Source organism: Callospermophilus lateralis, chromosome 20, assembly GCF_048772815.1.
Source record: "Callospermophilus lateralis isolate mCalLat2 chromosome 20, mCalLat2.hap1, whole genome shotgun sequence".
NCBI classification, from domain to species: domain Eukaryota; kingdom Metazoa; phylum Chordata; class Mammalia; order Rodentia; family Sciuridae; genus Callospermophilus; species Callospermophilus lateralis.
This window is the reverse complement of record NC_135324.1, coordinates 5678026-5699691: the sequence shown is the minus strand read 5'-3', so window position 1 is coordinate 5699691 and position 21666 is coordinate 5678026. Positions and strand designations below refer to the sequence as shown.

General features: G+C 48.0%; 1 protein-coding gene across 1 annotated transcript in view; it reads left to right on the top strand.

Annotated features, from left to right (window-relative positions):
• Slc6a11 (solute carrier family 6 member 11) overlaps window positions 1–21666 on the top strand; it is a 128263-nt gene that overhangs the window by 83678 nt on the left and 22919 nt on the right. Inside the window, exon 7 of the mRNA XM_076841076.1 lies at window positions 17604–17707. Coding sequence (XP_076697191.1) covers window positions 17604–17707 — 104 coding nt within the window. The remainder of the gene's footprint in view (window positions 1–17603; window positions 17708–21666) is intronic.

Below are 21666 nucleotides of genomic sequence, written 5' to 3'. Positions count from 1 at the left end.
AAGGTGGTACCATCATAATAGAAAGACCAACAGAGGAAATAAATAACAGACATGGGCTTCTTCAGGGAATGCCTCGGAGAGAGACCTACTGTGGAGGGTCGTCCTAGGGTCGGGCAGGGTGACACTCGTGGAGGCAAACTTGGCCCTTCTTATTCCTTACTGTCGTTTCTCCCTGGAAGACTGTTCCACCTCATCCAAAAGGGAATTTGTGACTAAAAAAAGTCAGGTTTAAGAACAGCTCAGATAAATCCCCACTTCACAGAGGGATGACAGCAAGAGTTCAGAGTTGTTTTTTAATCTTTAACGTGCTGTCACAGAAGAGACACCCAAATCCCAGAAATTTCTTAAATTTTCGGGTCAGTGACTGAACACTGGTTCTGGCTCCTGGCATCACCTGGGCAGGGCAGGGATTGCCTCAGTTTACCCCACGGATGCACAGGGCATCACAAAGTGCCTCTTCTCAGCAGATCAATCCCTGGGAGTGTCCCCCCTCGCCCTCCTCCCTGACCCCGCCAGTCGCCACTGCTAGGATGGGAGTCTCCCTCTGCCCCACCTGGTGGGTTCTGCCGCACAGGGAACACCCACGTGCCCACACGGTCCCTGCCACCAGTGCCGTTCCTCTCCATCCATCTTGTGACAGACCTCTGCAGCCTCCTCTACACCTGTCTTAATTCTTCCTACATTTCAAAGTCAGACATAGGCGTCTGTGCGCTTCACCACCACCCCCAACCGCGTCAGCGTTCATCTCTCCGTGTTGTTCTGATCGACCACGTCAACATCCATCTCTGGGTTTGTTTTTTAAATGATCCTTCTTGGTCTTGCTGCTCAAGGCAGAACCCTGGGGGAGGCGCCGCGGGAGGCATGAGGAGTGAGGACACGAGTTCACTCGCGGTGGCTTTGCCCCAAACCCAAGGCCATGTGTCCCAGAGCACCCTTGGGAAGGAGTGATGTGGCCGCCTGTCAATCCTCCTTTGTCGCCCTGGAGTTAGCCACCCGTTCTGTTGGCCCGCCCTGAGAGACCTCGCTGTGGTGAGGACTATGGCCTCAGGGTGGGTGGGGTGTCCAGCCACCCCACTGTGCTCATTCAGTCACCACCGACTGCTGCTTCTCTGCCCTGGGTACATGGGGCTCCTGTGTATCCCCAGTATCTGACTTTGCTTAAAGCTGTCCACTCTTCCCTTCAGAGGAGCAGAGGATAGGCGTGCGAGCAGGTGGCCGCATGACCTTGAGGGCTGGCAAGAATTCTGAGAGGTAGAAAGAGAACAGTCCATGGGAGGAGGCAGCCGGTCACCCAGTGTTGAGAAACAAAATCTATGTGATTGCTGGACCCGTGGACATTGGAAAGTCCTGCAAGGCATGGGGGCTGAGAAGGGACACAGGTGCCCAGGTGCTCTGCCCAGTCCCACCTCTTGGTGGAGGTAGAAGTGAGGGCTTGGGGCAGGCACAGGAAGACAAATGCCACGTGATGTCACTCATCTGTGGGATCTGAAAACGTCAAACTCATAGATGCAAAGAATAGAATGGTGGTTACCAGAGGCCGGGGGTGGGCACAGACTGAGGAGATGCTGGTCAGCAGGCACAGACTTCAGTTGGATTGAAGTGAGTTCAGGAAACCTGTCGTACAACTTGGTGACTCTTATTCATAGTAGTGTTTGAATACCTTTGCCTCTACCTCCACACCTGTGGGCTCTGCACCTATAGATCGAACCAACCTTGGATTGAAAATATCCTGTAAAAAGAAAGGAATTGCATTTGTACTGAACAATTGCAATACAGACTTTTTCTTGTCATCATTTCCTAAGAAAATATAGCAAGTATTTGCATTCCATAGCTCTCCTAGGAGCACCACCCCAGAGTCAGGAGCAGGATAGTCAGGGCTCTGGGGCCAGCTCCCACCCAGGACCTAGGAAGGCTGACTTTTCTTCTGCTTCCTCATACGGGGCTTGCTAGCTCAGCCCCCAGACCCTATGAAGATGCTGGCTCAGGATCAAAGTAGTAGCCTTTCTTGGTCCACATTTGCATTTACTGTGAGCCAGGGCCACACTTCATCTCATTTTTTCTTCAGAATAGCCCCAGCAGCTTTTAGCTGTTGTTATCCCCATTGCGCCCACAAAGAAACTGAGGCTCAAATAAGTGGCCTGTGCATGTCACCCAGCAGAGCTGGAACTTCACCAACTTCTGTGCCTCCTGGGCAAGCTGCTTGTCCAGCTCCTTGTTCCTTGTGTACCTGCTAAGTTCCAGGAACCTACGCAGAGGATGGGGGGAGTCTCAATTCTGTACGTTCTGCATATCTGGCAGATGTATAATGCTCAGAAAATGTTGAGGGCCATAGTCCCACTGACTGTGAAGCTTCCTAGCAGCAGAAAAACCCAGATATCTTGTACCCCCAACTCCAGTGCAGGGCAGGAATTTCCTCACCTGCATCCACAATTCTTGGTTACCCCTAGCCACAGGGGGCTCCGCCCAGTGCTGGACTCTCAGCCAAAGAGGAAGCTCTTCCACTGTTGGCTGGGATGGTCCCCATTCCCCGGCCAACGTGGATCCCCTCTGGAGGCTCCTGGGGGCAGAATCTGGGGCATGTTCCTGTTCACTGTCAGAATTCTACATGGAACGGAGGAGCACCTTCCTGCTTCCTTGCTGTAGCTACCAGGGGTGTTTTCCTGCGTGGGAACTTCCAGCCAAAGATGCACTGATGGATAATAAAACACCATGGAGCTCTGGAAGGTCCATTCCATCCACTTGCTGAAAAGCGTCCCTATTAGGAGCTCAGGTCCTCTTTGCATCCCTTGTGATTCCCATGGGAGGCTGGTGTGGCTTCTCGAATCCATTCCAGTCTCACTCCTAGTACTGCCCAGGGCAGATGGCTCCAGAGATACCAAGGGACCCCAAAAGGGCCTCAGGTGGAGCTCCCTAGGAGTTCTCCACTGCCCCTGGGAGAGGAGATGTTGACTCTCAAAGGAAGCTGGGCAGGGCCATTTCCTGACTTCCTGGGCCTTTGCTTATGCCATCTGCTCCACTGTAAGAGGTTCCTTCCGATTTCTGGGCAAAGATAAGTCCTCAAATCCAATGAAAACATCACCTCCATGAACGTGATGTCATTTTCCTTCTGTTACAAGGACTCTTGACCCTTGTGTTTGACTTGACGCTGGCCTCTAGGGTGGGGCAGGAGCTTATACATCCAAGTGGTCCAGTATCTTTCTGGGCTCTCTGCAAAGAAAATGGGCCAAACTGATCCCAAAATATATCCTTGCCTGGAATGTCTGGGCTGGGTGGCCCTCTCTGTCAGGTTTTAGCTCGCTCACCATCTCTGGTAGTAGACATCTCTCCCCATAGCTGGACTGAGAACAGAAGAGTGTTGGGATTGATTAGCAATGTCTGTTCCGTGCATGGGGATGGGGGGTGGGATGTGCCTGACACATATTAGCCCTCTCCATTGCAAATCCAGCTTTCTTATTTTACAGATTGAATGACAAAAGCTAGGAGAAAAGAAAAAAAAAAAAACTTTAGGGACACCACATAGGAACTTTGGGGACAAGCCAGAAAGGGAGCCAGGTATCTTGTCCCTTTCGATCCACCAACTCTCCTCCCTTGGCCTTATAGTTAGGTCTCTCCCTGAGCCCTGAAGCCTCCCTTCCCATGTGCTGGAGACTCTATAGACGCTCAACAAACATTTCTCTAATGCTGACGCAGTGCCAGGCAATGCAGGAAGTGCTGGGGGGTGCAGCTCTGTGGACACTAGCCTGGCATGTGCAGGTCCTGGGTTTGATCCCCAGCACTGAAAAAAGAAAAAAATTCTTAAAGATCTTCATTTCTTTGCCTGAGGCAGAAATGCACCCAGAGGTGGCTCCCTCCCTATAGACTAGAGCATCTGCTGCCCCATGGCTCTTACAGGGCACAGGGCACAGGGCATCCTGGCTCGTCATTTCTTTTCCTGGCTCTCTGCCTTTGAGCCAATGCCATGGTTATTAGAGGAGAGAAAGTGGCTGCAGGGGGCAAGGATGAGGCTTCCTTGCAGGGCCTGCTCGGCTGACACAGGAGAACGTGCCAGCTCAGGGCTCAGATGAGGAGCTCCAGTCTGGCTTGGCCCAGAGGACCCTGGCCTGGTGCTGCCCTGTGGGACATGGGTTCTGCAGTCCCACTGCTGCTGCCAGCTCGGGCCCCCCCCCTGCCTCAGTAGCTCTCAGCCAGGGGTAGGTAGGACCTCTTTTCTCAAGGTCATTTAGAAACCTATGGGGTCATACTTAAGGTTTCCACTGCAGGTACTCTAGCCTCTAGAGAGTGGAAGCCAATGAGATAAACAATTGTTATGGAGCTTCCAAGAAATTGAGGCACCATTATAACTCCCTCCTCAAACCCTGATCGAGTCAGAAAGATTTTCAGACATGTCACTCAAAGTAACAGGGATGAGTTTATTGAAGGCTAGAATTATTCTCTTAACCTTGTGTTCCCATCAGCCTCATCTGTCTGTTCCCCAACACAATGAACAAGACAGTCTTACTTGATGAATTGCATTATCCAAATGCCAGCAGCAGGACTGGGAGGTAGCTCAGTGGTAGAGTGCTTGCCTAGCATGTGTGAGGTCTCCTGGTTCAATCACAGCGTTGCCAAAAAGGGGAAGGAAAAAAAAAAAAAACTCAAAATGCCAATAGCATCCCCTGGTGAAATTCTGCTGGGGGGGAGGCCTTGGCCCGGAGCGGAGCCCATGAGCCTGTGTGGGCAGCACTGGAAACGCTCTGGGCTGAGAAGTCACAGCCCAGCCTTGCTGACACTTGTCATTTCTCTGAATGTCCTCCATTTAAACTCTTTGGCCAATGAGGCTCAGGTGTCCCCTGTGAGGGGTTAAGGGGTGAGTACGCACAGCGCCCCCAGGATCCTACCACATAAACCAGAAGTCACTGCCACCAGCCCGGTGCCCGCAACTGCCCACCCACTTCCTCTGTTCCCTGTGCCTGGGACATGGCTGTCCAGCCTTCCAGGCAAAGCCCCAGCCACAGTGTCCACCTGCACGCCCCAGACTCCCCCACCAAGAGACAAACGGCTTCTCACCGCCCACGGTGCAGACCTTCAGCCCAGTGACACTTTACTGGCAGGGTCCCCCGGGGTCTGCCCCAGGGCTGGCTGCCCGGGGAAGGGCTTGGCAGCTGAGCCAGAGGCCACAGAACATGTCTCCAGTGGGCTTCCAGGCCAAGAGCCTCAGCCCCTTCCCACCACTGTCCCCGCTGGCTGGCCCTGCCCGCCTGCCCAGCGCATTAGCATTTAAATACATCCAAAGTCATCTCCACCAAAGCCTCTTCCCCCATTGAAGCCACTGGGGAGGGAGCATTTGAATCCTTCTCTGAGACTCCCCTTCCCTCAGAATGGCCATACTGTATTCATCTGCTTCTGTATGTGGCATTAGCAGAAAGAGGGAGAGAGGGCGCCTAGCAACCCAGAGGAGGCTGAGAAAGAGGTGGGAAGGAAGTGATTTTCATGTAATTATTCACTTCGACAAAAGCCGTTGTCAGGTACACACTGGAAACACAGCTGTTTTATTATTCCCCTAACCTACTTTTAATCTTTTGAGAATCCTTCCCAATATAAAAGGCAAAAAAAAAGAAAGGGCTTAATTCAGCCATTTTCTGCCCGGGAGCCATATAAGTTATGTTTTTGCCTCAGCCGAAGGGCCCCACTTAACAAAAGTTGTGTTGTTGTGTTGTTTGTACATGTGTGAGTATGAGTTTGTATGTGTGTGTGTGTGTGTCTGTCTGTCTGTCTAAAAAGAAAATGTTAAAGAACGAAATGGCTGTGAGCCCTGAGCACAGGGAGGGCTCCCAAGCCCGGTCCTGGCTCCTTGGATCCAAAAGCCAAAAGCCGCGTCTGCTGTTGGGGCTGGCGGTTTTCAAGATCTTCTTGGCCAGAGCGAGGGGAACACAAGAAGCCGAGGAACCGCGAAATGTTGACTCTTTCCGCCCATCACTGGTGCCTGCGCGCATGGCCCTAGGAGGCAGGTACTTCTGCTCTAGAGCTGCGCAGCCACAGAATTTGGTGCATCTTAGAAATCTGATTAGCTCACCTGGTGGGGAAGGAGGCTGAGATGCTGGGAATAGCCCAGAAGCTGTTGTGATAGTGTCAGCCACCGGAAGAGATCAGAAGGAGGGGATGGTACCCACTTTCCATCCATTGCATCTTGAGCCAGAGAGGCTCAGAGAGGTGAAGAAACTTGCCCAGGGTTACACAGCAGGTAAGTAGAAGAGCAGGGCTCCACCCTGAGTCTGCTGGCTCCAAAGCTTTTGTCCTTTTCATAAAGCCCCTGCAAGGGTCAGGAGGAGGCACCTGATGACAGTCTTGTTTCATCTGGTCGCCTTTTGCACAGGGTTTTGGTCAAGGGCAGGCTGTGACTGCGCATTGGCCACCACACGTCTCTTTAAAGATGAATGGACCAGGACTTCCCCTCTCTGGCTGCTGGCTTTTGCATCAACCCAAAGGAGATAATAATAGCAGGGGCCATGACTGTGAGGATGAATGAAGCGACTTTAACACTGACAAAGCCCCCCGCGTGTTGAAGGTCTAGTGAAGGCCATTGACTTCACTGCGGTCATCAGTATTGCCAGCTGGCGGCCGGCACCTCCTCCCACTGTGCTTTCCCAGCGGGATGCACCGATGTGTGTTTGTCACCTCAAGGCATCGGTGCAGCCCACTCTGGGATGGCCTGCTTCCGGGCACAGCCCTTTGGCCCTGCCCAGTAGCTCTGTTTGCAGACCTGAAAGCATATCTCTGCAGAAGCTTCTTTCTGTAGCCTGAGCCGCCTTGGATGCCCTAACAAAGCTCACCTTCTTCTCCAGCTCCCTTTGCACTCCCCAGGGCAAGAGCTGCCCCTTCACCAGGGAGGGTGGGGCCCTGGCCCCCAGTGCCCTCCTCTTTCCTGCTCCTCCCCAAACTCGCCCCTCCCCGCTGCCCGATGGTGTCGGGCAACATCCCTGTCTTTGCTTATTGCCCGTCTGTCCTGCTGGAGTGTAAGTAACTTGCAGGGAGAAGCTGGGTAAAGTTTGGTGCCTGCTGCAACCTTAACTATAGGAAGTATGCCTGGCACACGTGCATATTTATTGTGGGGGGAAAAAAGAGCCTTTTATTTGATCCAGATTTTCAAATATCTACAGGGATGTTATGTGGACATGGGGAAGGGCGGCTTTTTTTTTTTTTTTTTTTTTTTTGAGAGAGAGAATTTTTTTTTAATATTTATTTTTCAGTTTTTGGCGGACACAACATCTTTGTTTGTATGTGGTGCTGAGGATCGAACCCGGGCCGCACGCATGCCAGGCGAGCGCGCTACCGCTTGAGCCACATCCCCAGCCCAAGGGCAGATGTTTGAGCAAGCTTACTGCTGGTGGCTGGGCTTCCAAGTCCTCTGCTGGGGCTCCTGCATGGTGTCTAAGAGCTGAACCCTGTGCCCACGGCGTCTTGTGCACCACCACTGCAGATGACAATGCCCACCTTGGGCGGCTCTCAAGAGACATAGTCTTTAAACCGTAAAGTGCCATCCTTATGGCTGGAGGCATCCATCATGACAAAGGGGACTTCTGAGTGTGGGTGGGGAAGAATTTGTTCTGATCCACCACCGGCACGTCCTTGCTTCTGCCAGCAAATGTCATTGAGGACCTATGCCGCACAGCCCTGTGCTAGGTCTAGATTCATGCTCTCTGTACCTACTCTGTACTGGGTACTTGAGAACCAGCTCATTAGAACCAGTTGCCCTGAAGGAGGTGAGGTTGCCCCAGCGCTAGAGGGTGGACCCACCTCCTCTCAAGGGGCTCCACTTCCCTATTCCCATGCAAATCTGTCCTCCTAACTTCCGAAAGTAGACCGCCTCCGTCTGTGCTGCCAGAACGCCCCCCATTCATTGCTGCAGAGCATGGGGAGTGATGGGTTGCTCGGTGGCTGACCCAGCTTTCGCTTTCTGGAGATTATTTTCCCTTCAAATTGTGTTGGGGAAAAAGGAGAAAGGGCTCCTTTCTCTCTGCAGGTTCCTGGGAGATGCTGGTCAATGGGGCTCAGTTGCTGGGTCCTACCTAAAGCTGCAGAGTGGTTTAAGTCCCAGCCGAGACTCCAGGCCTACTCAGCAGACCACGTGGTCCCTGCTTTTCTCCAAAATGTAGAGCCAGATCGCCATGAGTGGGATCAGACCCAGCTCTCCCCTTAACGAGCTGTTTGACTTTTTTATGGATCCATTTTGTCTTTGGTAAAAATGGCGACTGCGCTACTTAAGTGGCGAGATCATTAGACAAATTATGAGATTTGTACATGAGAGGCTCAAAGACATAGTAGGCTTCATCAGATGTTAACCCGAGTTTCTCGCTTCCTAAGGCGCCATCAGCCTGACGGACGGGTCCTGGGATGTTGGATCAGCCTGTTCTCTTTTCTCAGCGCCCCCAACCCTTTCTCCTTTAGTCCACTCAAGCCAATGGCCACCAGGATTTTGTCCGATCTCTCCGTGTTGTAGAATTCCTAGTTGAAGAAAGAAGTTGCCTTAAGTGAAACAGACTTGAGGTGATACCTTAGTAGAGGTAATGCTCTGTGTCCACCAGCTATTCTTTTTTTTTCTCTTCTTGGATAAGTTGGAAGTCTTGCCTGTAGGTTGGGACCACGTGGGTTGGCTCTAGTCAACATATGTAGGCAGAAATGACCTAGCAACTCCCAGGGCCGGCTCTTTAGTACTCCTCCAGAAAGCCTCTGGCTCTCCGTTCCTCTGCCTCCTAGGCTGCGTTGGAAGCTGATATTGAGATGGCGTATAATAAGAAAGTAGGAATTCGTGTCTGGCCAGTGATGGAGTGGAAGAGAATCCCTTCACAGTCTGCGTGGAACTTTGTGTAGTGTGTTAAGCCACTAAGGTTTCAGGACTTAATGTTTAACCCAGCACAGCCCTAGCAGTATCATCTTAACAAATATAGCACCTCACGGGTGAGTTAATCAGCCCCTTTCTAGACTCGTGGCAAGGCTGACCATTGGGGGGTGGGGGGGCCTGTTGCATTTTTGCAACCACAGGCATATGGTCACAGTCTCTCTCCTGTCAGTCTGTTAATGAGCTCAGTGACGCAGACTCCATGTGAAGACCTAACGTGGTTCTTCGTGGGACCTCCTCAAGAAATCTAATGCTGAATGTTCTCAGGTTTTGCTCTTCTCTGCAAGCATGTGCCTCAGCAGAAATGTTGACATCAATGGGCAAAGGAACTGAACAGACACTTCACAGAGGAAGAAATATGAATGGTCAGCAAATATATGAAAAAAATGTTCACCATATCTAGCAATTAGAGAAATGCAAATTAAAACTACAGTGAGGGGCTGGGACTGTGGCTCAGCAGTAGAGCACTCGCCTAGCATATGCAAGGATCTGGGTTCCATCCTCAGCACCACATAAAAATAAATAAACAAAATAAAGATACTGTGTCCAACTACAACTAAAAGTAAATATTAAAAAAAAAAAAAAAACTAGGGCTGGGGATGTGGCTCAAGCGGTAGCGTGCTCGCCTGGCATGCGTGCGGCCCGGGTTCGATCCTCAGCACCACATACAAACAAAGATGTTGTGTCCGCCAAAAACTAAAAAATAAATATTAAAAAAATTCTCTCTCTCTCCTCTCTCTCTCTCTCTCTCTCTCTCTCTCTAAAAAAAAAAAAAAACTACAGTGAGATTTCATCCCACTCCAGTCAGAATAGCAATTATCAAGAATACAAGCAAGGGCTGAGGTTATGGCTCAGCGGTAGAACGCTTGTCTCACATGCATGAGACCCTGGGTTCGATCCTCAGCACCACATAAAAATAAATAAGTAAAAGTGAGGATATTTAAAAAAAAAAAAAAAAAAAAAAGGAGTACAAGCAACAATAAATGTTGGCAAGGATGAGGGGGAAAAGGTACCCTCATACATTGCTGGTGGGACAGCAGATTGATACAACCACTATGGACAGCAGTAAAGAGATTCCTCAGAAAACTTGGAATGGAACAACCATTTGACCCAGTTATCCCACTTCCCAGCATATACCCAAAGTACTTAAAATTGGCATACTATAGTGACACAGCCACATCAATGTTCATAGCAGCTCAATTCACAACAGCTAAGCTTTGGAACACCAACCTAGATGCCCTTCAAAGATGAATGGGTAAAGAAAATATGGTATGTATTCACAATGGAATATTACCCAACCACAAAGAAGAATGAAATTATGCCATTTGCCCGTAAATGGATGGAATGGGAGACTATCATGTTAAGTTAAAATAAGCCAGTCCCAAGAAGTCAAAGGCTGAACATTGTCTCTGATACATGGATGCTGACTTTTAATAGGTGGGAGTGGGAGAAGGATGAGTGGAGGTTCACCAGATTGGACATGGGACAATGGGGAGGAGGGGGAATGGGAAAGACAATAGACTGAATCATACATAACTTTCCTATGTTCATATGTGAATACATGACCAGTGTAACTCCACATCGGGTACAACCACAAGAATGGGAAGCTATACTCCATGTACGTATGATATGTCGAAATGCATTCTGCTGTCATGTATAACTAAAAATAACAAATTTTAAAAATTTATTTTAAATGTTGAAATCAACATGCATTGCCCAAATGTGGAAAATAGAGGAGACCAGTGGAGAAAGTTCTGGACCTGGAGTGAGCAAGACGTGATGTTACTACTAAAATGCTGATGCTTTTCAAATCTGTATCTTTAGCCCAGACCTCCGTGTTGAGCCCTTGACCTGGTTCCTGAACATCTCACTTGATGTCTCAGACTTGCCTTCTCTCGATTAATCCTTACCCATTTCCCCACATTACACCTACCACCTCCTTTAAAAAAAACAAAAAACCCAGACCATTTTCTATTATTGCACCCCTATCTACCATATTACTTAAATATGGATATTCTTCTCTGACCTTCAATCAACAACAATTTTATATAATCTTCCTTGTAAAGATTTCTTGAGAATCAAGAAGACAAGTTGAAAACTGAAAAAAAATATACATTTTTTTAAATTTCCCAGAATGTCCCCAAACAGAAATAAGATAGTAAAATAAATAAATGAAATAAAAATAAATTAAAAGCAAAACTATGAACAGAACCTGCAGCATAATAAGGTAGCCCCAGAAACGGTCAACGGACATGTGAACGGCGGGCCCAACCCCAACTGCAGCAACATCTGCATGATTTTAGTTCTAGAGGAGATGAAGGTGAGGAGGAAGGCAAAGGGAATTTTGCAAGCTCAAGTGCAGGAAACTCAAGACAGCTCTCATACACTCATCCCTAAGAAAGGACCCTGTGGGGGAGCAGAAGCCTGGTGGGTCTGAGAACAACAGCCCACACTAGGAGGGACCTGGACAGACCCCAGGTCCTCGGTCAGTAGGGAGAGCTGTGGGTTTAGGCAGAGTTCTAGGCCCTGGGAACCGTAGGGACAAAGAGCTAAACCACCATTGCAAGAAGACCGACCCTGCCTCAAGGAGAAGTTACTGGAAGCAGAATCCAATTTGAGCAAGACAGAAACACTAGAGGAAATGAAAAGAGACATTTTGGACAAAATTGGAAAAAAAAAAAAAAGGAAGAGATGATAATAATTTCAAAGAGTACTGTGTGTGCAGACATAGTTTTAAAGACTTATTGGTAATAACAAAGGAGGGAGCCCTAGAACTACAAAGATGGAAAATCTACCCTGAAATGCCTCTGTTCCTAAGAGTAGGAAACATCTCACCTACAGGTCTGCAACACAAGAGGACTGTGGTCAAATTCCATGCAAAGCTATCATAAAAATATTATAAGATAGTGTCCCCATGGGTAATGAATACATTCTACAAAGATGAGCCCATGAAACAGCTCAACATTGGGAAGGAGTACCAGGGATTGAACTCAGGGGCATTCCACCACTGAGCCACATCCTCAGCCCTATTTTGTGTTTAGAGACAGGGTTTCACTGAGTTGCTTAGCACCCTGCCATTGCTGAGGCTGGCTCTGAACTCACAATCCTCCTGCCTCAGCCTCCTGAACCCCTGGGATTACAGGTGTGTACCACTGCACTGAGGAAACTTAATATTTCTTGTTTGGTTGGTTTGAGTTTTGGTACTGGAGTTTGAACACAGGAGCACTTAACCACTGAGCCACGTCCCCGGCCCTTTTTATTTTTTATTTTGAGACAGGGCCTTGCTGAATTACTTAGGACCTTGCTGTGTTGCGGAGTCTGACCTCAAATTTGCAATCCTCCTGCTTCAGCCTCCTGAGTTGCTGGGATTATGGGCATGTGCCGCCATGCCCGGCAAAACTTAGTATTTCAAAACAAACGAAAAGAGAACCAAAGGATACTGTGAGAAAAATAGCATAAATGTAATTGTCAGATAAAAGAAAATTTGAAAGGAGTGCTGACCACAAGGATAGCTTACAACAGGAGAGTCATTTCAGAAAAAATAACTACCTAGGAGGAATAAAAGAATGAATAGTGACCATGGGTAACATCATAAGGTAAGGACAGAAAGGAAGAAAATAAAAATGAACAAAGGGATTTTTTTTTCCTCCTGAAATAAAAAGAAGACTTGTACTTGAATCTTTTCTTAACTGTATCTTAACTGATGCCATTAAAACATAAAAATTGTACCTAGCAATGGGGTACCATGTAATGTTTGAATGCATATATACATCGTGTAATGCTTAAATGAAGGTAAACATATCTAACTCCTCAACTGTTTGTCGTTTCTTTATGGTGAAAACTTTCCTCTAGTTTTTTGAAATGCTCAGTACATATTGTTATCTGTAGTTGTCCTGCTGTACAATATCCCACCAGAATTTCTTACTCCTCACTGCAGCTACGAACATGTTGATCAGTCCTTCCCCATCCCTCCCACCCTCTACTCTCCTCAGCCTCTGGTAACCACCGTTCTACTCTCAACTTCTATGAAATCAACAATCTGAGATTCCACACATGAGGGAGATCATGCAGATCTTGTCTTTCTGTACCTGGCTCATTGCACTTAGGATAGCACTCTCCAGTTCTATGTCCATTGCTGCAAATGACAGGAATCTCATCCTTTTTATGGCTGAATAGTATTCTATGATGTCAATGTACCTCAATCTCTTTTTCCATTCATCGGTTGATGAAGACTTAGATTTTTTTTTTCCATTTCTTGATTATCTTGAATAGCACTGCACCGGACAGGGGAGTGCAGAAGGGTGTGAATCTTGAAGAAGCACACCACAAACATGAGAAAATCAACCCAAAACAGTCAACATTAAGACATGGTCCAATAGAACCATTGGGCCGCCAAGAGAGAAGAAAAAACTCAATGAGGCATCCAGACAAAAAGAAAAAGTGCATTTTAAAGGGAAGCTAATTAGATTGGCAGTCAGTCTTTTGTACAGCAGCACTTAGTGCTGGAAAAAAAACTTATTTCAGATGGTCAGGAAAAGAGAAGTGAGGATTTAACGTGCAGCCCAATGGACTTTCAAGTATGAAAGCCACAGATGAATTACTATGCACGTACAAGAATCCAGGAACTGTTCCCATGATGTTTTCCAGAGAAATTTACTAGAAAACAAGCTACAGATAACCAAAATTACTGGCAAGGTATTGATGGAAGGCCTAGAGATGCTCATTTAATTTATAGTCACCATAGAGTAGAAGGGGTGTAGGACAGAACCTGATGTGTGTTGGTTCTAATAATGCATATAAAATCTGTGTATTAAAAATTAGAAAGAATATAGGAGAAGTATCACAGAATAATTTCATAGATTGACTTCCCCCTCGCCCATACCAGAGTTTGAATCCAGGGGCACTTAGCCACTGAGCCACATCCCCAGCCCTTTTTATTTTTTATTTTGAGACAGGGTCTCACTGAGTTGCTGAGGCTGACTTTGAACTCATGATCCGCCTGCCTCAGTCTCCTCCCAAGCTGCTGGGATTACAGGTGTGCGCCACCACATTCATAAAATGACCTCTTAGCTGGAAGCAAATGAATATTTCTTCATATTTGATGCTAGGGGAGAGGGAAAGAAGAGAAAGATAGTCTAATGGCTTAATTTCTTATATCCCTCACCGTAGAGAACCATCAGACAGGAATTTAAAAAGGAATGATTAAAGGTACTGTTTAAAGGTTCTGGTTTAATGGTAACCATTAGAAGGAAAACAACAGACTTTTTCCTACAGAAGTAGGAGAGCAAGAAGGAAAAATCATTTGAGGACACACACCCCCCCTCTCACCTGGACCAACATGCCCTCTTCTGCGTCTTGTCCAATGTTGAAAGAAATGTCTCCTCAATCACTCCTCAGCCTTTTGATGAAGATCAAGTGTAAAAATGTCTCTCCCAGGAGACATTCAGCCTTCTCTGATTGCTGTAGCAAATAGAACTCTCTCTCTCCTCCAACACTACTTACCTCTCTCGGTACTAGACACCAAGTTTTGTGAATGTTTCATTTATTTCTCCTGAGGTCAGAGATGAAGTGCTGTATAAAATGGTATGATACCATTTTGAGAGTTTGGCACAGAATTCTGCACACAGAAGGTGCTCAGTAAGTGCTGGGTCATCGGTAATTCACCATGGGTTGAAGGATTAGGGTTTACACACTCTGGATTTTTCTAAGAGCTTACCATTGCTATTAGGCAAAAGATATCAGTTTGAAGTGACCGTAATTCAATTTAACTGACTTAGGAAAAAGAGAAAATTATAGACCTCGGAAACTGAATGCTCTAGGGCAGCTAATTTCAGGAATGACAGGCTCTAGGGACTCAAGTCATAGCACCAATTCTCTGTATTTCCTGGTTCTGGACTCCTTTCTTTCCTGTATATTGGTTTCATTCTCATGCAAGCTCTTCCTTCATGGTCAATTGTGGCCTCCATAAGTTAAGGAGCTTAGCATCCCCATCAGAAAAGAAGGTGTCCAGTTTGCAAGAGTCCGGTAAAAATTCCAGGATTGAGTCCCATTGGCTTAGTTGGCATCATCTGCTCATCCCTGAGCCAATCACTGTGGTCAGGAGAAACGCTTTGTTTTGATTGGCCAGCTCTGCGTCCTGGGACCTCCCCTGAAGCTCCCTGTGAGTGAGGGAGAAGGGACTCCCCAAAGGGAAATTGAGCTGCCCCTGGCCACAAAGGGGAGGTGGATGCTGAGTAGGCAAAAAAAAAAAACAAACAAAACTGTACTTTCCTTATTTTAGCGTTTTTTTCTAATGAGCAAACTGCAAGAAAATGACTTGCTAGTGATTTCACTGGTTTGGGGGCACATCTTTGGGGCATGTGGATGAAAATTTCCTTTTGGCATTTCTGACACGGAGGGGTTTTTACCACTGTGGTATGGGGGGTGAAGAGCGCCGGAAGAGCCCCTCTACTGGATGGCGGGGTGCTGTTGTGAGGGAGCAAGCTTTTTCTCACCTATCTCAGGGACTCTCTCTCTCTCTCTCTGGTCTGCCCATCCTGAGAACAGTGAGGCGGGGGGATCCTCATTTGAGAAGACTCCAAGGTGAGCGCATGTGCAGGGATCAGGCGTCTCAGTGGCCACACCAGGTCCCTCCAGCTTTCTGCATCTCTGTATGGTTTACTTGCCTTTTGAGTGGAAAGGGGAATTCACTAGAGATAGCAAATGGGGAAACTGAGGCATGGCGGGAGGAATTCAAAATACACCCATTTTTCTTCTGAACCCGCAACATTTTATTTCTCCATAGGACCCTTCCTATAAATATTTAAGCGACCTCAATTTCCCACTTGTAGCAAAATTTCTCGAGTTCTTTCTGGAGGGGTTAATGAGGCTTGAATTCAGGAGCACGCAACCACTGAGCCGCATCCCCAGCCCCATTTTGTATTTTATTTAGAGACAGGGTCTCACCGAGTTGCTTAGCACCTTGCTGTGGCTGAGGCTGGCTTAGAACCCACGATCCTCCTGCCTCAGCCTCCCCAGCCGTTGGGATTATAGGCCTATGCCTCCACATCTGCAGAGTTCCTTTTTTATTTTTTATTTTTATTCCCACTTTCCATTGCTTCCTCTCGGGTCTGCTGGTATTCTCCATCCCCAGTCCCACTTCATGAAATAGCTCTCCCTGAATTCTTCCTTGAGCTGCAAGATCAGACCCAATGAGCCAGCTTCGAGGAGAAAAATAACAGTAATCCATGCTTTAGATCAAGAGGCAAGCCCTGGAGTCTGTTGAATGATGTAATGGATTTGAGCAACTCCAGAGTAGAGTGACCTGAACCAGGTAATCAAATCCCCAAGAGAGAGGACATATAGATATTTGATCTGCAAATGAGAGAGGTTGGGGGTTCAGTAGGGAGCCACGATTTCTTCAGACCTCTAAAGTACTGCCAGGCAGAAGAGAAAGATGTGGTCCAATGACCCCAGCAGTTGGAAAGGAATTCTTCTTATTTTAAAACGTGAGCTAACAGTCTGACTCTCTAAAGAAGAAAATTATCTGTGTCCAGAGATGGTGCCCTTCCTGTCATTGACAGCAATCAGAGATTCCTCTATCAGAAGTACTGAGAAGAGAGTCCTGGGTTGGGAGAGAGACTACACCAGGGGACTTCTGTGACTGTTTCTAAATCTCAAAATTCAAGCTGTGTCTCAGTTGTAGAATGTTTTCCCAGGCCCTGGGTTCAATCCCCAGCAGTGCTTTAAAAAAAAAAAAAAAAAAATCTGAAATTCTGAGACCAGTTAAGCATGCATCTCTAAAGATGGGCCTCCATGGATTTGTCTCCACTCCTTCCCAGCTGTGTGGTCTTGGGCATGTTATTCACCCTCACTGTTCTTCAGTCTCCTTAGGCTGTAAAAGGGAGCTAACAGTCCCTCCTGCACATTGATGCTGTGAATATTCATGTGGTCATTGTGTCAAGGTTCAGCAAGGTGCCTGGCACATCGTAAGTGCCTAATAAGTGCTGCTTTCTGTATTTAGTGCCAAATGCCATTCTCTAGAGGGTACATAATGCCCAAGCGTGAGTCTCATCAGCTGCATTCGGGCTTTAGCTGTAGATTTTCCTTGGTAAGTTCTGGGAGCCGAGCTCCAAGAGAGCCCCTGAAGACCACTTCCCTGCCTCCTCTGTGCTCAGGGAGGCTGTCCAAATGCCAGCCTTGAAGAGTCTCCTGACTGTGTTCCTGTGGTCTTCTTAACCACCAGGAAATGACAGTGTTCGTTTGGCTTACACCTGACTTACCTTAGGAGCAAGCATGCCCCCCCCACACACACACACAGAGGGGTGGTACTCCTTGCTTGAATGACAGACAAGTTTTTTTTATCCACTTTGCAGGTCAGGACACAGAGTGACTTAAGCTCTCAGCCTCAGAGAGCTTAAGTCACTTTTCCAAGGGCACACAGCTGAAACCAGGGTCCTCAATATCCAAATTCATTCCACTCTGTGACCTTTTATCCATAACCTCTGGAAAATTCTGGAATTCACTCAGGACATATGTATTTCATCAGGAAGTCCACAAAACTAGGACTTTTTAAAACAGGGTCCTGAGAAGGTTAGGAAGTTGATCCCTTTGTGGACATTTTTATGGTGGGTGGGGGATATCAGAAAACAAGACACCGCCCCACACCACACACACACACACACACACACACACACACACACACACATCTGAACTCACCCCTATGCCCACTTCCTTGTCCTTCCTGCAGGTGTGGGTCGATGCTGGGACGCAGATCTTCTTCTCCTACGCCATCTGCCTGGGCTGCCTGACTGCTCTGGGAAGCTATAACAATTACAACAACAACTGCTACAGGTGAGCACCCCGGGCCCCGCCTGCCCTCCTCCCTGCTCCCAGACCTCTCTGCAGCATCACACCAGTCCCTTCAGCTGCCTGCCTTGCAAGGCCCAGGAGGGAACATATGGGCTGTTTGCTGACCTCCTCCTGCCCACGGGTCAAAGAGGGGGCCACCAGAGGAGGTAGGGTTACTAGAGCAATCAGAGTCTGCTGCAAGGTGAATCCGCCCCCAGAATCTCTCTCTAGCCTCTGTCGGTGTCACCTTACATGGAGGCACAAATTTAGCCCAGAGCCAGCAAGGAACTTGCCCAAGGTCACGCAGCTCACTAGTGGCATCATCAACATGTGCCCCAGGTGTTCCAACATAGAAGGGCTTATCCTTCCACCTTCTATTCACAAATCGGCTTCCTTGCCCTGCCTGTCTTACTTGACTGTAGGGTGCTCTCCTGTCCCACCTGGAGTGGCTGCTGCCCCGCCTTGCCCCGGTCAGGCCTCCCTCCCTGATCTCCTGTAGATGGCCACACCCAGGTGGCAAGGTGAGCCCCACAGCAGGGCTGAGACCTGCAGGTGCCCAGAGTTTCCCGGCAGCACAGGGGCAAGTGAAATGTGTACCGTGAATATCTGTTGGTTGAGGTCTCTTCACCTCTGGACTCCAGGCCCTGCACAGGATACGGGATTACTTACAGGTGGATGGTAGAGGGTCTCTTTCTAAGACCCCCAAGATCACCAGAGATAAGTCTGTGGAATAATGACAACAAAGCTATTCCCGTCGCATGTTGGTGGAGAAAGGAACGGGGTTGGAATAAGTGATTCTGAGATGAATATTCGGGGGGAAATAAGTTAGATCCTCAAACCTCAGCCCATGTAGTCACATAATACAATTGACTAAAGAGTTAAATTTTGAAAGGGAACTATCCTCAAATAAGGAATAATAAAATACTTAATTTCAGAATGGGAAAACATGTAAAAATCATTAGAAAAGGAGAAATCACAAAGGAAGAGAGTGACATTGGCTCATGTTAAAATCTACAATTTTTTTTTTCTCTTTTGGTACTGGGGATTGAATCCAGGGGTGCTTAACCACTGAGCCCCATCCCCAGCCCTTTGTATTTTTTTATTTTGAGACAGGTTCTCACTAAGTTGCTGAGGCTGGCCTTGAACTTGCAATCCTCCTGACTCAGCCTCCTGAGTTGCTGGGATTGTAGGTGTGCATCACCACACCCAGCAGAAATCTAGATTGTTGGGGCTGGGGTTGTGGCTCAATGGTAGAGCACTTGCCTAGCACATGCAAGGCCCTGGGTTCAATCCTCAGCACCACATAAAAGTAAATAAATAAAATAAAGATATTATGCCCAACTACAACTAAAAAAATAAATATTTTTTTAAAAATTTAGATGGTTAAATGTTAGACTTCTAAACTTTAAAGTTTTCTACAAAGAAATTTTTAAAAACTGTTCAAAATAGCCTAGAGACTGGGCCTGGGAAGTCAGAGAGGGGAAGATTCCCCCCCCCCCCCTCATTTTTACCTCCTATACCATTAAGACATTTTTCTGTTTTGTTTTCTATTACTGTGAGTACCTATTGATTTTAATTTTTTAAAAAAAACAAATATCTACATGCTGTATTTTATTTAGATGTTGATGGACATTTATTTTATTCTTTTTATTTATATGCAATGTTGAGAATGGAACCCAGTGCCTCGTGCATGCTAGGCAAGCACTTTACCACTGAGCCACAACCCCTGTATGTTTATCTCTAAATAAAATATGAAAATCATCCTCAAAACTAAAGGGCGTAGTAGTATATAATATGATACTCAGTGGGGTTAGATCCATACTATGTTAAGGTGATAAATGTGTCAATATGAAAAACACTAAAATACCAAAGAAAAATAAACTATAGCCAGGCACAGGGGAGGGGCCCATGCCTGTGACCCTAGCTACTGAGGCAGGAGAGTGCACAGGGCAGGCTCATGGGCAATGTAGCAAGACCCTGCATCAAAATAAAAATTAACAAGGGCTGGATGGCGTGGCTCAGTGATAGAGCACCCCTGGGTTCAGTCCCCCGTACAATGAGAGAGAGAGAGAGGGGGGAGGGAGAGAGAGAAGTCCTTTTAGGGCTGGGTGTGCAGCTTGGTGGTGGAGTGCACGTCCAGCCTACAAGAGGCCCTGGGTTCCATCCCCAGCAAGCAAAGTAAATAACTAAGAAGAGAGAAAAGAAAAATAAGCAACAGACTCTTATAAAAACAAGATTGTTTTTCTCAACTGGAACATGAGCAGTAACCCAAAAACGAATCCCCATTCAGAGTAGGTGAGGGCATGTGGGAGGGGCGCGTGCCCCTGGGCCGGGAACCGGTGACCACAGAACCTGACCCCGGCCTGGCTCCCGTGGAATCGCCACTTGAAAGACCTTTTGTGGATGGTCCAGCCCTTCCCCCCTTCTCCCCGTGTCTGAGAAAGGGAAATCGGGGCTCCTGGAGGTGGTCCCCAGGTGGAGGTGGTGGGGTCTGGGCTCTGACCAGGCTCTCTCTGCTGTCCCTCCCAGGGCTCTCTGGAAGCCACCTTTGTGCTCCCTTCCTGAACCCGTTTGTTAAGTCTGCAGGGTCTGCCGTGACATCTGTGTGTCTGCAGAGCATGAGGCAGTGGAATGGGCAGCTCAGGAGACCGACAGTAGTGACCCAGCCTGTCGAGTTTGTCATTTGGGGAAACTGAGGCACAGAGGAATTTTTTTTTTTTTTTGAGTAGACAGATCCAACATGCTGAAAAGAAGAGCTACCATGTCATTCAGTGTACCCTTAGGCCACAAGTGCCATTGTTTCTGGGGCCCTTGGGCTGAGGGGCGGTTGAGTATGGCTGGAAGGAGGGATGCCGGAGAGGTGGGCGGTTGGGCCAGGTTTCTGTAAGACCCTCGCTGTGCTCCAGGCTGTCACAGAGGAGATGGGTCTCGGGGTTGAGAGGTCAGGCAGTTTGTCCACCACAGTATGAAGTGGGAACCACGGGCAGGAAGGGACAGGCCCTCAGCTAGGGACGGCAGCACAAGCAGACTCCCAGCGCAGGCTGACGACAACCGCCTTGGGTTGTCTCGGAGAGGTGCTGGCCCTCAGCACCGGACCCTGTAATCCCAGGGGCTTGGGAGGCTGAGGCAGGAGGATGATGAGTTCAAAGCCAGCCTCAGCCAAAGCGAGGCCCTAAGCAACTCAGTGAGACCCTGACTCTCAGTAAAACACAAAATAGGGCTGGGGATGTGGCGCAGTGGTCGAGGGTCCCGAATTCAATCTCTGGACACTGGGAATCCCGTCCAGCCAGGCCATCACTAGCAAGAGGACACCAGCAAGGTTTCTCATTCTCCCTGTGTCCTGTGGGCCTGGTCTTGTGCTGGCTTTCATGCCATAAGACACCCATTTGTCACTTGTACCCACAAGGAGACGGTGGCCCATGGAATTTAAGTCACTTGCTTGTGTTCCCATTATTGGTGATAGAATATGGCTCTCCTGGCCCTGGTACCCCTATTCCTCACTACCAGGGATGGCCAGTTCCTTCCAGGCTACTAGAACTGAATCTGTCCGAGATCTGGTCACCAATCTGGGTCCCTGGGCAGTTGCTTCTTCCAAATGTGCACTCGAGAGACTGATACCAGCTACCCCCAATCCCTCTGCTTTCCCATCCAACAGCCAGGGATTTTATTTTTTTTTTTTTCCTCTCTGTCTCTTATCAGCAGAAGAAAGCAAATACCCTAGGTGACATTGCAAAATCAGAAGGCTCATTTTAGTCCTCTTTCAAAATCGTTGTGCAAGCGGGTCTTTCCCATCTCAGACGGAGTAAATTAATACCCTCTCTCCTGACAGCATAATCGCTTCTGGAGGTCTTACCAGCCCAGCTGAGCTCCTGCTGACTTCAAAGCACTGGTTATGTAAGGCTTTCACCCAAGCAGTGCCCGCGCTGGCGCAGGGAAGGAATTAGAGGGATGGGAATGGACCC